This window comes from Anomaloglossus baeobatrachus, chromosome 2 (genome assembly GCF_048569485.1).
Source record: "Anomaloglossus baeobatrachus isolate aAnoBae1 chromosome 2, aAnoBae1.hap1, whole genome shotgun sequence".
Classification (NCBI taxonomy): domain Eukaryota; kingdom Metazoa; phylum Chordata; class Amphibia; order Anura; family Aromobatidae; genus Anomaloglossus; species Anomaloglossus baeobatrachus.
The window spans coordinates 715,850,858-715,868,509 of NC_134354.1; the positions used below are offsets into that span (position 1 = coordinate 715,850,858).

At 44.7% G+C, this 17,652-nt stretch overlaps 1 protein-coding gene across 4 annotated transcripts in view; it reads left to right on the plus strand.

Annotated features, from left to right (window-relative positions):
- DCLK1 (doublecortin like kinase 1) overlaps positions 1 to 17,652 on the plus strand; it is a 537,868-nt gene that overhangs the window by 416,295 nt on the left and 103,921 nt on the right. For all 4 annotated transcript variants that reach the window (XM_075337323.1, XM_075337324.1, XM_075337325.1 and 1 more), the window contains 2 exons: positions 3,913 to 3,997; positions 7,847 to 7,955. In XM_075337323.1, coding sequence (XP_075193438.1) covers positions 3,913 to 3,997; positions 7,847 to 7,955 — 194 coding nt within the window. The remainder of the gene's footprint in view (positions 1 to 3,912; positions 3,998 to 7,846; positions 7,956 to 17,652) is intronic.

Genomic DNA, 17,652 nt, shown 5'->3' on the forward strand with positions numbered 1-17,652 from the left:
TTTTCTCCTTTTTTTAATAAATGGCATTCCTTAAAGGGAACCTGTCAGGTGCAGTATACACCGAGAACACCGAGCAGTTCTGGGTGTATATTTGTAATCCCTGCCTAAGGGTACCGTCACACTTTAGCGACGCTCCAGCGATCCCACCAGCGAGCTGACCTTGTCAGGATCGCTGGTGCGTTGCTACATGGTCACTGGTGAGCTGTCAAACAGGCAGATCTCACTAGTGACCAGTCCCCAGCCACCAGTGACCAGCCCCCAGCCACCAGTGACGCGTGGAAGCGATGCTGCGCTTGGTAACTAAGGTAAATATCTGGTAACCAAGCAAAGCACTTTGCTTGGTTACCCGATATTTACCTTGGTTACCAGCGCACACCGCTTAGCGCTGGCTCCCTGCACTCCTAGCCAGAGTACACATTGGGTTAATAAGCAAACTGCTTTGCTTATTTACCCGATGTGTACTCTGGCTACGTTTGCAGGGAGCCGGCACTGGCAGCCTGAGAGTGGCGTACGCTAGTAACCAAGGTAAATATCGGGTAATCAAGCACAGCACTTCGCTTGGTTACCCGATATTTACCTTGGTTACGGCTTACCGCAAGCTGCCAGAAGCTGGCTCCCTGCTCCCTGCACATTCAGATCGTTGCTCTCTCGCTGTCAAACACAGCGATGTGTGCTTCACAGCGGGAGAGCAATGTCCAAAAAATGAACTAGCAGTGTGTGTAACGAGCAGCGGTTTCACAGCAGGGGCCAGATCGCTGAACATTGTCACACACCGCGAGAACGCTAATGAGGTCACTGGTGCCTCACAAAAAACGTGACTCAGCAGCGATCTCGCTTTCGATCTCGCTATGTGAGAAGTACCCCTTACTGTCCCTGTAACTAGTAGCATAGATAAAGAGATCTTTAGAAAAAGTATTTCTAAAGATCTTTTATTTTATGCTATTGAGCGCGGGGACTAGTTCCAAGGGCGTTAGTTCCTGCGCTCATTCCACCCTCTTGGTGACAGCGGACACATGTACACTCTTCACTGCTGGTGATGCTACATTGACTAGCATGTTAGCACACCCCTGTGGGCGTGCTGCCATGCTAAGAAGAAAGATTGAGCACAAGAAACAACGCCCTTGTGACTAGTCCCCATGCACATTAGCATATTGTAAAAGATCTTTATAAATACTTTTTCTAAACATTTCTTTATCTATGCTACTAGATACAGGAACGGTTAAGCAGGGATTAGTAATATACACCCAGAGCTACATATTGCACCTGACAGGTTCCCTTTAAGTGAACAGTAATCTCGGGTTGGCATCTCTTAAGGGGGCTTTACACGCTACGACATCGCTAATGTGAAGTCGTTGGGGTCACGGAATTGGTGACGCACATCCGGCCGCTTTAGCAATGCCGTTGCGTGTGACACCTATGAGCGATTTTGCATCGTCGCAGAAACATGCAAAATTGCTCATCGGTGACATGGGGGTCCAGTCTCAAATATCGTTACTGCAGCAGTACCGAAGTTGTTCCTCGTTCCTGCGGCAGCACACATCGCTCCGTGTGACACCGCAGGAACGAGGAAGCTCCCCTTACCTGCCTCCCAGTCGCTATGCGGAAGGAAGCAGGTGGGCGGGATGTTACCTCCCGCTCATCTCCGCCCCTCCGCTTCTATTGGGCGGCGGTTCAGTGACGCAGTTGTGACGTCGCTGTGACGCTGAACGAACCGCCCCCTTAGAAAGGAGGCGGTTCGCCGGTCACAGCGACGTCGCCGGGCAGGTAAGTACATGTGACGGGTCTGGGCGATGTGGTGCGGCACGGGCAGCGATTTGCCCGTGTCGCACAACAGATGGGGGCGGGTACCCACACTAGCGATATCGATCACGATATCGCAGCGTGTAAAGCGGCCTTTAGGCTAGGCAGCAAAGTAAACAGAGTAAGGCCCTTTAAAGGCTTCCATGCACTTTTCACATGCTCTATGTTGGCATTGTAAGCATTTACATTGTACTTTCCCTACACACTAGAAGAACAGTGGTGCTGGGGCACCAACAACCTGTAAAAAAAAGTTTCCCAAACTAGACAGCCCCCCTACCTTGGCCTGCTCTCCGCACAGAACAAGTGTCTTCTTAATGGTGTAGGACAGGTATTTCTCAGCTATTCATGGTGACCCCCTTTTCATAAGAAACATCAGGTATTTGTATAACTGCAATCTCTTTTAGATGTATAATAAATATTTTTTGTTATATATATTTCATTGTTATAATGTATCTTTCACAAGTTTTTGTTTGCATTTACTTTTATTCTTTCCAGTAGGTACAAGATTATATAAAGTCAATTCTTTGAGGAAACGCTTTGATGCTCATTGTTGTATGAGAATCAAAGCTATCCATGCCTTCACCCCTCTAACCCTCAGGGAGGATACACATTTCTGTTGGGCTCATGCTATCCATCTGTATAATTTACCACACTTCTTGGATTTTTGTAAGAAAACACAATAATGTTTCAGTTTGACCGGATTATTTTTAGACTATGATTGGACATTACTCAGTTCAGGCTTCTTAATGGCATGTACTCGTCCCAGATATATCTGGCAGGATATGCCACAAATGTCTTGTAGTAAGACCCAGTGGGACCTGTACGGTTATTTGGAAGACCCTGTAGCTTTTTGTTGTGGTTGAACATGTGTGGCTCTCTTCATTCACTTCTATGGAGGCTCAGAAAATACTTAAAGAGGACCACCCACCAGGATTTTCATATATAAACTAAAGCCAGTGCTATACTGGTGCTATCATGCTGATTCTATACATACCTTCAGTTGTGAGATCGGATGTATACTTTCTGAAATATAGGCAAGTAAAGTTTGTGAAATGCACTGTTATTTGATTCATAGGTGCTGCAGAATATCTCATAGGTGGGTCAGATTTTGCTAGTTATTCCTGCCCATGTCTGCTGCCTGTCCTTCCTCCCCCTGTCTCTGTTATTACAGGAAGAGGAGGGACAGAGGAAGAACAGAGGGGAGGAAGGACAGGCAGGCAGACAGAGGCGGGAAAAACTAGCAAAACCTGATCCACATATTAGATATTCTGTAGCTGCTATCAAACAAATAACAACTTTACTTGCCTATATTTCAGAAAGTATACATCCGATCTCATAACTAAAGGTATGTATAGAATCAGCATGATAGCACCAGTATAGCACTGGCTTTAGTTTATATAGGAAAATCCTGGTGGGTGGTCCTCTTTAAGCAAGTATGCACTACTGTTCTTGCAATTACCATAAAAATAAGTAAAAAAATCTGCGCCACATGCAGCCTTCTCTCCAGTCACAGTTGCTGTGGCACAATTTGGAACAAGGGAAACCGTTTCTGGAGATAGATGGTGGTCTTGAATCCATGACACATTTATTCCGCTTTAAATAATGCCAACATATTCTGCAGCGCTGTACAGAGATTGTCATCAGTCCCTGATCCATTCATTTTAAAGGGCAAAGCACAAGGTAATTGCATTGCACATCTATCTGTAATGGCATCTGATCAAGGAAGTCCCCCGAAGCAGGAACCCATACAGTCAGTGAAACATCTCCATTAATGACATGATATAAAGCACAGTAACGTCCCGTAACCACGACAACCGATCATATATCACTATATGTCAATCAAGAACAGTCGCTGATACCCAATTGTTATTGCGGGTAAGAAACACTTGTCTCTGCTCCATCAACAATGATCTGTCGCAGAAATAGTAATTGATGAATAACCGCACAGGGACAATCCTCCTGAAAAGAGATCATTTTAATCCTTAGAAAAACCATCACAGAAGCAATAATCCACGTCATGCAAGAAATGCAGACAAGAGAATAATGCATTATCTACTTCCACTGGTTTGGAAATAACTAGTAATATAATAACCGGCGTCTTTGCTCTTTCAGGGTTCTCAGCACAGCGGCTCCTCTACCTCATTAGCATCCACCAAAGTGTGCAGCTCCATGGACGAGGGCGACGTCTTAGTGGAAGGTAAGATGAAAAATGTGTAACCTACTCCCTACATATACATTGCATTGTTTACCTCTTATGTAGTGTGCAATTAATGCATTATGTAAGTGTATCTGTGCTCACTGCCCTACCACAGACACTCGTAATACGCTTTTCTCACACAAGGGAAACAAAGAGCAGCCTGGAAATTCTTGTTACTGTGGTGCTAAGGGGTCATCGGTTTCCATATCCATGTAGGCACTGATCCCACAACACTTAGGTGCAATATACACCCAAAACCACGAGCAGTTCCGGGTGCATATTGCTAATCACTGCCTAACCGTCCCAGTATAGATTAGCATAGATAAAGAGATCTTTAGAAAACTTATTTCTAAAGATCATTTATGATATGCTAATGAGTGCAAAGGCGTTATATCCCCTGACTAGCCGCCCTCTTAGCATGTTAGCACGCCCACAGGGGCGTGTTAACATGCTATTCAATGCCCAGCATCTTTGGCATAGATGCGCATACCTGTGTCCGTTGTCACCGCCTCAGACATCAGGTTTAGACTCATTATGCGTGATCAGAATGGCCTGCTCTTATGGTCATGTTAGCACGTCCACATGCCTATCCACTGCTACCACCTCAGACACAAGGTTTAGGCTCAGTGTGCATGATCAGAAGTCCCAGCATTTGCGGTCATGCGCACTATGAAGCCGGGTGTACGCGTCCTGGCTTCAGAGAGCTCTAGTGCGCATGACCGCAAATGCTGGGACTTCTGATGATGCACACTGAGCCTAAACCTGATGTCTGAGGTGGTAGCAGTGGACAGGTATGTGGGCGTGCTAACATGCTAAGAGACTAGTCAGGGGAAATAACGCCCCTGTGATTAGTCATAAGCTCATTAGCATAACATAAAGGATCTTTAGAAATACTTTTTCTAAAAATCTCTTTATGTATGCTACTAGATGCTGGGACAGTTAGGCAGGGATTAGCAATATGCACCCAGAACTGCTCATGGTTCTGGGTGTATATTGGACCTGACAAATTCAGTTTAATAAGGGCAACTTCATTGGAAGCCAATTAAACTTTTAGTATAGTTTTACAGTGTGGGAGTAAACCTGAGTATCCAGAGAAAACCTGAACAAATACAGACCCAAGAGCTTCAGGACCATAGTACGAACGAGTGAGCCACCATGCGGATTATCTTGGTTTCATGGCAATTTGCTGTAACCCCAACTGGGCAACACCAAACTGTAGAAGAACAGTGTAACACGGAGTTTTGCACAAACTTCGCCGACTCTCATGGTGGCCACGGTCTTTGTTCAGATTGCAGATTCTGACACTGTACCCAATGGTTTCTCTGGTGTCTGGGATCAAAACAGGCTGACAGGGGCGTTGACCTGCTGTGTGATGATTCATAGGCAAGCTAGCAAGAGTTAATCTCTCCTGGTGTGCTTGTAAGGCTCCTGTGATTGCATGTGGTGGGGAAGCAAATCACTTCACCTCCCCTTCTATTTATGCTGGATGAAATATTCTACCCATGCCAGCTATAGGTTATTCTGTGTTCGTCTGTTTGTTTGGTGTCCCAGACTTTCTGGTCAAAATGTTGCTTTTGCTTCTTCCGCTGGTTGAGTTTACCCCTGTTGCTTGCTTTTTGCTCTTGTGTTCTTCTGATTTCTCATTGTCTTATACCTCTGTGTGTGCATGCTGAGTAACAGAGTTTTGGTTTCCCCTGTCTGTCTATTTCTGTGGTTTTCAATACACTCCTGTCCTGTCCCTCCCTGGGGGGACATGCAATAAGATCAGGACTGTTCAGCAGCAGAGCCAGGAAGGAGACTCAGGCTCCTCCATCATTAGGAGTATCCCTGAGGTTAGTGATAGCGTAGGGCCCCCTAGCTTGAGGGTCCGCTTAGGAGCCTCGGTTCCCTGCTATCCCTGAAGGCTATTTTTACATTGTGGTGGAATAACTTATAGATCTCACAGTTTCAGGGAAACTTTCAAATGATTCATGCTGCTTGAAATATAGGAGCCCCAAATCTGAGTTTTTGTAAATTGGTATGTTTTTTACTTTAAAATAGTTGCCTGGGCAAAGCGATTAGAAAAAGTAGTTGCAGACATATATCCCTACTGGCTTCTCCCTGCTGAGCTACATTGATAGGTTTCTACCTATACACACTCAAAAGGAGAGACCTGTCAATCATACAGAGTCAGGCAAGTAGGATACAGTGGGCATATACCTATGTGACTAATCATCCTAGTCACCACATCTCTGCCTGTCATTTTAAACAGGATCTTTCAATGGCTTTTTTTATGTAAACTGTGTTCCTCCCCCAATTTGCACTTCTCCAGTGATTCTGGAACAGTTTTTCTTTTTCTTCTGTGCCCCTCCGTTCAAAAGTTATACCTCCCAGAAATAAAGATTACAATTTCCCCCTTTCATAGAACTCTATGGGCGTGACCATGTTTTGATTGGCCAATGTCAAAGGAGAAATTGTAAACATCCACAGAGAAGTTCTGTGGTCTATGCCCGAAATTTACCTCTTTTTTTTCTTTAGAATGACTTTAGAATGGAGGAGCACAGAAGAAAAACAACTGTTCCAGTATCAGTGGAGTAGCAGCAATTGAAGGAGATATTCAATTTTAATTTAACAAAATCTAGTGATAGGCCATCTTTAAAGTATGTTTTCTTAAAAAAATCACCGCAGTGTTGCAGATTAGAACATACTTGGATGCAATAATGGAGCCGGTCTCCCTTTCAATTAATATGCATTAATATACTGTTATCACGGGGTATACAATGACAAAAAAGGGACACCTATACTGGCCCAGGGGTCCCTGTGATGTCCCTTATCTCAGAGGTAGGTTTGATGGTAGCCAGGTCTGAGCCCCCAGCATGACCCTGACTCCTGTCAGAGCTCTGTTCTTACTCCCCCTCTCCCCAAACCTTGGGGTGGACTGGACACACCGTAACAAACCCCACAAATGACACAGATGGGAAAAAAACAAAACATGTACACACAAACACATAGAAGAGACTGTTACATGTATGAGAGGGAATAAAGTACAAAGAAGAAAGTAAACGGACAATGGGGAAATTTCCACACCACTCAAACAGCAAACTACTGGTCACCAAAAATAGGTTCACCACAAAGACCGGAATCGCAGGAGCATATGCTGAAGCTATTATCAGCAGCAACAAATAGATGCCCCGGCTTTAAATAGGGAGGAGAAAGCTGAACAGGAATTAGCAACCTGAGTCTCCAATAGCCGTACACCACTCCACAGGAATTATCTCCTGTAGGACTGGAAAGCAGTGGAGAATACTCAGCTGATGCCTAGCTTATGCTAAACATCTATGAAACCTCAGGTCAGGTTGCCTGCCATGTGAACAGAGTCCAATGCCACCGCAGCACCCCGTGAATGTGGACCTGAAAATGGTATGACAACTGTAATCAAACGTTATGAGTATATATGGTATAGAAGTGGATAGATCATTTAGGCCATGGCTGTGATATCATAGGAAGGGGGATTGCAAATGCTTTTAAGTGCATGATGTAAAAATAAATGGAAAAAAACAAGCAAAACACATTCGATCAATTATGTCATTGTGTTAAACGTACTCTTGTGTATTTGGCAAGAAGCCATTGTTGTCAGGCATCATAGACCACCTCAGTTCTCCCAGAAAACACATAAGCTTCTCTAAAATAAAATGAGGCTGTCTTGCCACCTAGTGGCTGCATTGTGCAATTAACCTCTTTAAAGTCGATTGGCTAGGACGCACAGTTGAATAAATTGATGGACAGATCGATAAACAAATATGAATAAAAGTGGAATATTTTCAGTTATATAATATTGTGACCTGCTAAGTATTCACATTTATATTCCAGATATCATGGATGAAGGGTTCCAGGTACCAGTGTCTATAGCAGAGAGATACAAAGTTGGAAGAACCATAGGCGATGGAAACTTTGCCATAGTTAAAGAGTGTATAGAAAGGTAAGAACTCATTAAAGGGGTGTTTCACTAGTGTCATATTGATGACCTGTAATATAGATAGGCCATCAATATCAGATTTGGAGGAAGTTCGACGACCATCAATCATTGGAATAGGAGCTGACTTGTGCCCAATTTCATCTGGTAAACAATTGACAGAGCTGTGTAACTGTGTACATGCGGTCTCTACAGAGGCAGAGAATAGCTGATCGGAGCCAACTAAATGGATGCTGATGACCTAGATAGCTAGATAAATCATCAATATCATAGTTGTAATATACCCCTTTAGGGATCTATTATCTCCAAAATGCAATATAAACTAATCAGATGGTCATATCGGGAATGTAGCCATTATAAAATTGATGTATAATGTTTTTTTAGCTTTTATTATCCAGAAAATGATCCGTAATCCTTATGCACATGTGGGTGTTCGTTGCGAAATTATCAGTGCACTGTTGCGCCCCTCCCCTTCTGCTGTCTGAACTGAAAACAGCTGTGTGCACACCGACACTGCAGGAGTGAAGAACGCACAGTTCAGTACAGGAGCCAAGGAGGCGTGCGCCTCCATCTCTCCTGTCGGCTGTGTCTTGTGCACGGACACTGTGTGCACTCCTCTCTCGCCCAGTCAGTGTGTTCTGAGGTTTCTGTTCAGACAGTGCTGTCAATCAGCCAATTTTGTAGGGTAGATCTATGTCTGCCCCATTGATCCTAAATACCCAATTACATATTAAGAAAAATTTACTTTTCTCTGGAATAAAACATTGGATTATGGATATCAAGGTATCCTTTTAGTCGCCTTTCTATGAGCTACATGCCCATATAAACGGCTTTGGAGGGTTGATCCTACTGACAGATTCCCTTTAACACTATCACTACATGAATATTAGCAGGGAATTGTGTGCTCTATATATATGTGTGTGCTCCCACTAGCATATAAAAAAAGCTCTGATTCTCAAGCCGAACAGTGGAATGAGTGTCATGCGTATGTCATACCGTATGTCATGCGAGTGCCATTGCTATGTGGGTGTGCATTTTTTTTCTCGCCTAGCATCTGGATGAAATGCGTTTTTAACATCATCTTCTACATACGATAAGAACTCTATGTAAGGCCTGCGCCACACATCCGTGCCTCCGGCACGTGTTTGTCATTTTTTACACGTACCGGCGGCACGGAGACACTTTAACCAATGCTACCCTATTGTAGCAGGCACACACACGTAAAACCACACGGAACGTGTGTCCGTGTGCGTTTGTACGTGTGTGCGTTTTTGAAAGCGCTGACATGTCCGTTTTTTCACCGGCAGCACGGGTGTCACACGGCCCGCACCCGCACCACACGGGTGTAGTGTGGATGCGGTCCCGTGTGACACGCGCCGGAGAAAACACACATGTCATTGAAAAAAAAACAAAACATTAACTCACCTTCTCCAGCCCTCCTGTCTCTGCCGCTGCTGCCTCTTGCTGCCGACCGCCGCTCATTAATCTCATAGAATATTCACTTCACTGCCTGGCAGCAGCAGCAGCGGGGAGACGGGAGGGCTGGAGACCGAGGATCAGCACCACGGACAGCAGCGCGGACATCAGGAAGGACCAGGTGAGTATAATAATTACCGGTTCTACGTGTGCTATCGCGGATAGCACACGTAGAACACACGTGTCACGCACGTACCAGAGACACGTACTTACCTGCACGCAACACGCAGGGAAAATACGTGTCTCTCGGCACGTGCGTGAAATTCACGTGAGTGTGGCAGAGGCCTAAATTAAAGCTAGTTTACATAAATAACGATCTAATATAAAGAGATAGATAAATAATATATATTAGATACATAATAGATAGATATAATATAGATATCCTGCATAAATTTCCCACCCCCTCTACATATTATAAACTTGCACCCTTTCTTGTCTTTCATGTGGAGTTTATTCTACAGTTGTTTAGGCTTGTTTATTTAATAAATAAATGGAAAAAATGACTTGAGTTCCCCCCTATTTTATGAAACCAGCAAAGGTAAAGCAGACAGCTGTGGGCTGATATTATCAAGCTGGGAAGGTCCATGGTTATTGGCCATTCTGCAGCCTAAAACTAGCAGCCCGCAGCCGCCCCAGAAGTGGGTATTCCTAATGCAATGGTGCATTGGGAATTGGGTTAATGGTATTTGGGGTTGATCAACAGAAAGGATTTGGGAGGCTTACCGCTCAGTGATCTGGATCCACAGGTGCTGGGATGAAGTGGCTGGCGTCCTCTATTCAATGAAAGAAAAAGATGTATGAGTCCCGCACACTGTTCCTCATAAAATTATTCAATTCTTTATTGACACATTAAACTCCTTCTTTAAAGTTGTGCATTCCGGGCATTCAGCCCCGTCTTACACGTTTCGGATATACATCCTCATGGGTTGATGTCAGCTGTAAATTCTCCAACAACACAGTTGACATCAAGCCCTGTGGAGAGGCATCTATCAGACATCCCCATTACTAACCCACTAAGTAAAAAGAAGTAAACACACACACAAATACTTTATTTTAAGAAACGCAGGTCCAATGTTGTCCAGTGAATCCAACGTAGTCCACAAATGGAAACCTGAAAAACATAAAAAGAGAGAAATAAAAAAGACACAGTCCCTTGTTCACCAATTTATTAGAAAGCAAGGTTCCCACATAGCTCTGACGTAGTCTAGGGCTTTCCACAACTTTCCCCTATTCCGTCTATGAAAGGCTATGGAGCTATCTAATATCATTCTATCATCTTTCTATATCTTTCTATATTTTTGTTTTGTTCTTTGAGATGTGTGCGTAAAAATTGGATGCCATATGAATGGTCCGTGTGCTGTCTGATTTCTTTTTCACACCCATAGACTTGCATTGGCATATCTCAGCCGTTTTACGCAACAATAGACCGCATGCTGCAATCAAAGATCAGAACCTATGTTAACAATGAATTATCACCAGAATCATACTGGCTACCGGAAGAACCGCCAGGAATACCAGGCCTAGCTGCGGTTACCTGGATTGAACTCCGGAGCTCTCACCTGAGCTCCGGAGTTCAATCCACTCCTGTCTGCAGCTGTGACATGAACTGAACCGCAATCGCCGTAGAATCTGTCGGCGCTCGCGGTTCAGTCCTGCAAAACCCGAGTTCAGTCCTGGCTGCACTCCGGAGCTGAGGTGAGAGCTCCGGAGTTCAATGCAGGTAACCGCAGCCAGGACTGGTATTACTGGAGGTTCCTCTAGTAGCCAGTCCGACACTGATTACCGCCAACTTAAAAACGAAATCTTTGACATCCCGGATTATATGAAACTCAGATTTGTAAAATGAGGTAACTATATACATACCTGCTCATGTACAGTCCATCCGTACACATTTGTAATATAGAGGACATCCAGTTAGTTGTGGTGTCACATTAGTTCTTTTCTTTGCTCTTTTCCACCTTTTTGGATCCATTCAGAGGTTTGCTATACCTACTATACTATGATCTTCTGCCTCCCACTGATACAGGGTGGTCATGCGGGATGTGATGGGTATACGTTAGTGAATGACAGAATTACAGCTCATCCTTCCGGTATCCACATTATAAACGTTGTGGAAGAATATATTGTAAGAACCAGGCATATCTATAGCTGTCTGCCCACTCATCCTGCACAAACCATGGAGCAGTGATCAGCGGCTTGCAATCACTGACCCGTCACCCGTCTCCCTCCTACTGCTCTCCATTATATCTTACATAACACTCAATTATAGGGGCATTGGAAAAATAAACTACAAAATAAGTGTGAAATCTGAAGCCAGTACATGGAAGGCTTTCTTGTGACATATGTTTTATTCTCGCTGTTATAGTCCTAAATAGCTATTTATGATTCCAAAACACAGACACGAATATCACCTATAATAAGTTTTTTAGTAAGTCCCACGGGTCACTGGAAAAGCCTGATGTGTGCATAGCTGCACTGATCGTATGGATCTGTGAGCTGCCGAAACATAGATGAGAATAACAGTCACGTGAATAATATCTACTGATATTCTCCAATGCCATAGATATTAGCATAGGATCCGAGGAGAATGCTATATATTTTATACAGGTTTAAAGGATCAAAAAAAATACATATTATATTGGTTCATGTTATGTGCAATATGTGAGAATATGCTCTGCTGGCAGTTTGTAAAAGGAAAATGTTAAGTCAACTTGATATCTAGTCAGTTGGGTAATAATAATGTTAAGAGATTGTGCAGCACAACCATCGTCACGTGATGAGGACTCCAATACCAGAGATAGCAGATAGACAAGAGAGGAGCTGCACATAGAAAAACACAAAACACAGACCCATGCAACCACTTTAAGGCTAAGTTCACTTGTCCAATCATCAGTTAGAACTAGTGATGAGCGAGCACTACCATGCTCGGGTGCTAAGTACTCGTAACTAGTGATGAGTGGGCACTACCATGCTCGGGTGCTAAGTACTCGTAACTAGTGATGAGTGAGCACTACCATGCTCGGGTGCTAAGTACTCGTAACTAGTGATCAGTGAGCACTACCATGCTCAGGTGCTAAGTACTCGTAACTAGTGATGAGCGGGCACTACCATGCTTGGGTGCTCAGTACTCGTAACTAGTGATGAGTGAGCACTACCATGCTTGGGTGCTCAGTACTGGTAACTAGTGATGAGCAGGCACTACCATGCTCGGGTGCTCTGTACTCATAACTAGTGATGAGCGGGCACTACCATGCTCGGGTGCTAAGTACTCGTAACTAGTGATGAGTGGGCACTACCATGCTCGGGTGCTAAGTACTCGTAACTAGTGATGAGTGAGCACTACCATGCTCGGGTGCTAAGTACTCGTAACTAGTGATCAGTGAGCACTACCATGCTCGGGTGCTAAGTACTCGTAACTAGTGATGAGCGGGCACTACCATGCTTGGGTGCTCAGTACTCGTAACTAGTGATGAGTGAGCACTACCATGCTTGGGTGCTCAGTACTGGTAACTAGTGATGAGCAGGCACTACCATGTTCGGGTGCTCTGTACTCGTAACTAGTGATGAGCGGGCACTACCATGCTCGGGTGCTCTGTACTCGTAACTAGTGATGAGCGGGCACTACCATGCTCGGGTGCTCTGTACTCATAACTAGTGATGAGCGGGCACTACCATGCTCGGGTGCTCTGTACTCATAACTAGTGATGAGCGGGCACTACCATGCTCGGGTGCTCTATACTCGGAATTAGTGATGAGTGGCCACTACCAAGCTCGGGTGCTCGGTACTCGTAACTAGTGATGAGCAGGCACTACCATGCTCGGGTGCTCTGTACTCATAACTAGTGATGAGCGGGCACTACCATGCTCGGGGGCTCTGTACTCGTAACTAGTGATGAGCGGGCACTACCATGCTCGGGTGCTCTATACTCGGAATTAGTGATGAGCGGGCACTACCATGCTCGGGGGCTCTGTACTTGTAACTAGTTTTTAACCTCGGGTTGAATTTTGACCATCCTCTTGTTTTATGATTCTGTTCCTGAAGTGACCTCTTGGCTTTGACCCTGCTTGGTGACCATTCCTGCATCAAAGCAATCCAGTGGACCCCTTTTTAAGGCCAGATCCCTGTAAGGGGTTAAAGGGGGAAAGTCGAGGTTCCTCTTGAATCTGCCAGGCGGAGTGGCCTGTGCCAAGTCTGTCCAATGCAGTCTCAGACAAACATGACACCTGCACACTGATGGCTACAAAATGAGTTAACTAAGTTTCCACCAGTGACCTTGTACTAAGTTTCCACCAGTGACCTTGTACTAAGTTTCCACCAGTGACCATGTACTAAGTTTCCACCAGTGACCTTGTACTAAGTTTCCACCAGTGACCTTGTACTAAGTTTCCACCAGTGACCATGTACTAAGTTTCCACCAGTGACCTTGTACTAAGTTTCCACCAGTGACCTTGTACTAAGTTTCCACCAGTGACCATGTACTAAGTTTCCACCAGTGACCTTGTACTACGTTTCCACCAGTGACCTTGTACTAAGTTTCCACCAGTGACCATGTACTAAGTTTCCACCAGTGACCTTGTACTAAGTTTCCACCAGTGACCTTGTACTAAGTTTCCACCAGTGACCTTGTACTAAGTTTCCACCAGTGACCTTGTACTAAGTTTCCACCAGTGACCTTGTACTAAGTTTCCACCAGTGACCATGTACTAAGTTTCCACCAGTGACCTTGTACTAAGTTTCCACCAGTGACCATGTACTAAGTTTCCACCAGTGACCTTGTACTAAGTTTCCACCAGTGACCATGTACTAAGTTTCCACCAGTGACCTTGTACTAAGTTTCCACCAGTGACCTTGTACTAAGTTTCCACCAGTGACCTTGTAGTAAGTTTCCTAAGTTTCCACCAGTGACCTTGTACTAAGTTTCCACCAGTGACCTTGTAGTAAGTTTCCTAAGTTTCCACCAGTGACCTTGTACTAAGTTTCCACCAGTGACCTTGTACTAAGTTTCCACCAGTGACCTTGTACTAAGTTTCCACCAGTGACCTTGTACTACATTTCCACCAGTGACCTTGTACTAAGTTTCCACCAGTGACCTTGTACTAAGTTTCCACCAGTGACCTTGTACTAAGTTTCCACCAGTGACCTTGTACTACGTTTCCACCAGTGACCTTGTACTAAGTTTCCACCAGTGACCTTGTACTAAGTTTCCACCAGTGACCTTGTACTACGTTTCCACCAGTGAGCTTGTACTGACAGTGCGTTTATTAGGTTATAAACCAGCTGATAGAAGCAAAGTAAAAGTCAGGTAAAAGAATTGCAAATTCACCTTCAGGTCAAACTTACTGACGGATTCTCAGTTAACTCCTTCTGTAGTCAATATGAAGGCAAACAAATAGCCTGAAAAAAAGCTCAGTTCTGCAAAATTGTTAATGAAACCCAATTACAAAAAATATTTTAACTCAAAATACATTAACTTAAGGGAAAAAAATGCCTCTGAAGATGTAAAAAAAAAAAAAAATGTTAAGTGTAATGATTAAAAAGCACAACTCACAATTAGTCAATTTTTTACAGTTCTTTTTCTGTTCTATGGAACACAGGCCGAGTAACGCTGGAATCACATTGCAAATCTTCCACTATAATAATACATGCCCTTTAGATTTATTGCAGTCCCGATTGTCTCTCAGACATCTTTATCGCTCCCTGAGGGATCCCGGTGTCCATTACCGGTGGACACATCTGATGTATTGTGCAAAGTTTGGATTGTAGGAACCTTGACACATATGTAGAATCTATCACCGGGACAATAAATTACTGCTGTCCGCCAGGTTCAAGTGCTAAATTACAATGATAAAATAGAGCCAGGAACACATGACTCCTTCTCTTGAATATGGACACATTCAATGTCTAATCAAAGTTTGCTGAGGTCTTAAGTGGGCTTTACACGCTACGACATCGCTCAAGTGATCTCGTTGGGGTCACAGAATTTGTGACGCACATCCGGCCGCTGTACCGATGCCGTTGCGTGTGACACCTATGAGCGATTTTGCATCGTCGCAAAAACGGGCAAAATCGCTCATCAGTGACATGGGGGTCCATTCTCAAATATCGTTACTGCAGCAGTAACGAAGTTGTTCCTCGTTCCTGCGGCAGCACACATCGGTACGTGTGACACCGCAGGAACAAGGAAGCTCTCCTTACCTGCCGCCGGCCACAATGCGGAAGGAAGGAGGTGGGCAGATGTTCGTCCCGCTCATCTCCGCCCCTCCGCTTCTATTGGGCGGCGGTTTAGTGACGCTGCTGTGAAGTTGCTGTGACGCTGAACGAACCACCCCCTTAGAAAGGAGGCGGTTCGCCGGTCACAGCGACGTCGCAGGGAAGGTAAGTCCATGTGACGGGTCCGGGCGATGTTGTGCGACACGGGCAGAGATTCGCCTGTGTCGCACAACCGATGGGGGCGGGTACGCACGCTGGCGATATCGGTACCGATTTCGCAGTGTGTAAAGCAGCCTTTAGGCTATGTGCGCACATTGCGTTCTCTGCTGTGCAGAAAAGAACGCACCCTCTGGCAGACTGGACACTGCGTTTATAAAATAAAATGCATCCATATACTTTTCTAATAAGACATTGTATCTTTAAAGGACGATGTCCCATCAGAACGACCCCTTCCTAGATGGAAGCCTCTTCCTCAGCTGATATAACCAGGTCTGGATATTTTAACTCCAGGCAATCAGCTGCTATTGCTCTGTTTGGGCGCCAAATTGAATGATAATTGACTATGTTATACATGATGATGACAAATTGATCAAAGTTAGGACCCTGCTCTTTATTCTACTTCTTGTATGTACAGTGCCTTGCGAAAGTATTCGGCCCCCCCTTAAATTTTTCAACCTTTCCCCACATTTCAGGCCTCAAACATAAAGATAAAAATGTTATGTTATGGTGAAGAATCAACAAGTGGGACACAATTGTGAAGTAGAATGAAATGTATTGTTTATATTAAACTTTTTTAAAAAATAAATAACTGAAAAGTGGGGCGTGCAATATTATTCATCCCCTTTAGGCCTTGTTCACACACTGCGTTTTTACCCCCCCTTTTTTTTGCGTTTTTCCTGCAGGAATATCTTGAGAAAATGGTTGTAACCTTTCTGCAGACATTCCCCAGCAAAACCTACGGAAAAAAAAAATAGCTGTGCACACACTGCGTTTTTTTCTCAAGAAAATTCTTTTCTGCAAGTACCTACGTTTTTTGCCATAGATAATGGTAAAAAAAAATCGCCGGGACCAACCTGCAGAGAAAATGCACCCAAAACGCATGTGTTATTGGTGTGTTTTTTTAATCCAAGTGCGCTAATCTTTCATAGTCTCGAAATTTCTTTAGAAAAATCCTTTTTCTAGTGTGAACAGTGCCTTAAGTTAATACTTTGTAGCGCCACCTTTTGCTGCGATTACAGCTGCAAGTCGCTTGGGGTATGTGTCTATCAGTTTTGCACATCAAGAGACTGAAGTTCTTGCCCATTCTTCCTTTGCAAACAGCTGGAGCTGAGTGAGGTTGGAGGAGAGTGTTTGTGAACAGCAGTTTTCAGCTCTTTCCACAGATTCTCGATTGGATTCAGGTTTGGACTTTGACTTGGCCATTCTAACACCTGGATATGTTTATTTGTGAACCATTCCATTGTAGATTTTGCTTTATGTTTGGGATCGTTGTCTTGTTGGAAGACAAATCTCCGTCCCAGTCTCAGGTCTTTTGCAGACTCCAACAGGTTTTCTTCAAGAACGATCCTGTATTTGGCTCCATCCATCTTCCCATCAATTTTAACCATCTTCTCTGTTGTACCGCCCCGTGCTCGGCCGCAGCCGAGCCGCTCGGATCTGAGCTCATTGGTGGGTGGCTCGAGCGCCTCCGGACCTGGGGTCACTTCGCTCTGAAAGGATGCTGGCGCTACGTAGGGGTTAGGTTTACGGCCGGGGCCGTGGTTTTTTAGTTAAGTTCGTGGCGCCACCCACGGGCTGTGGTGAATGTGCACACCACTGCTGCTGTTTACTAGGCACCCCGGGGGAGATGTTGCGCAGCAAAGGTGTTAACCCCTCCGTGTGCAGGGGTGATGGCCCCGGGACCCGATTGGGATGGTATGTCGGTGCTTGGCGGTGTGCGGCCCGAGGGCACAGTTGTACTCACTATGATTGATGCACAAAAGTCTCTGGTAAACCAAGATGATGGCGGTCGGTGCC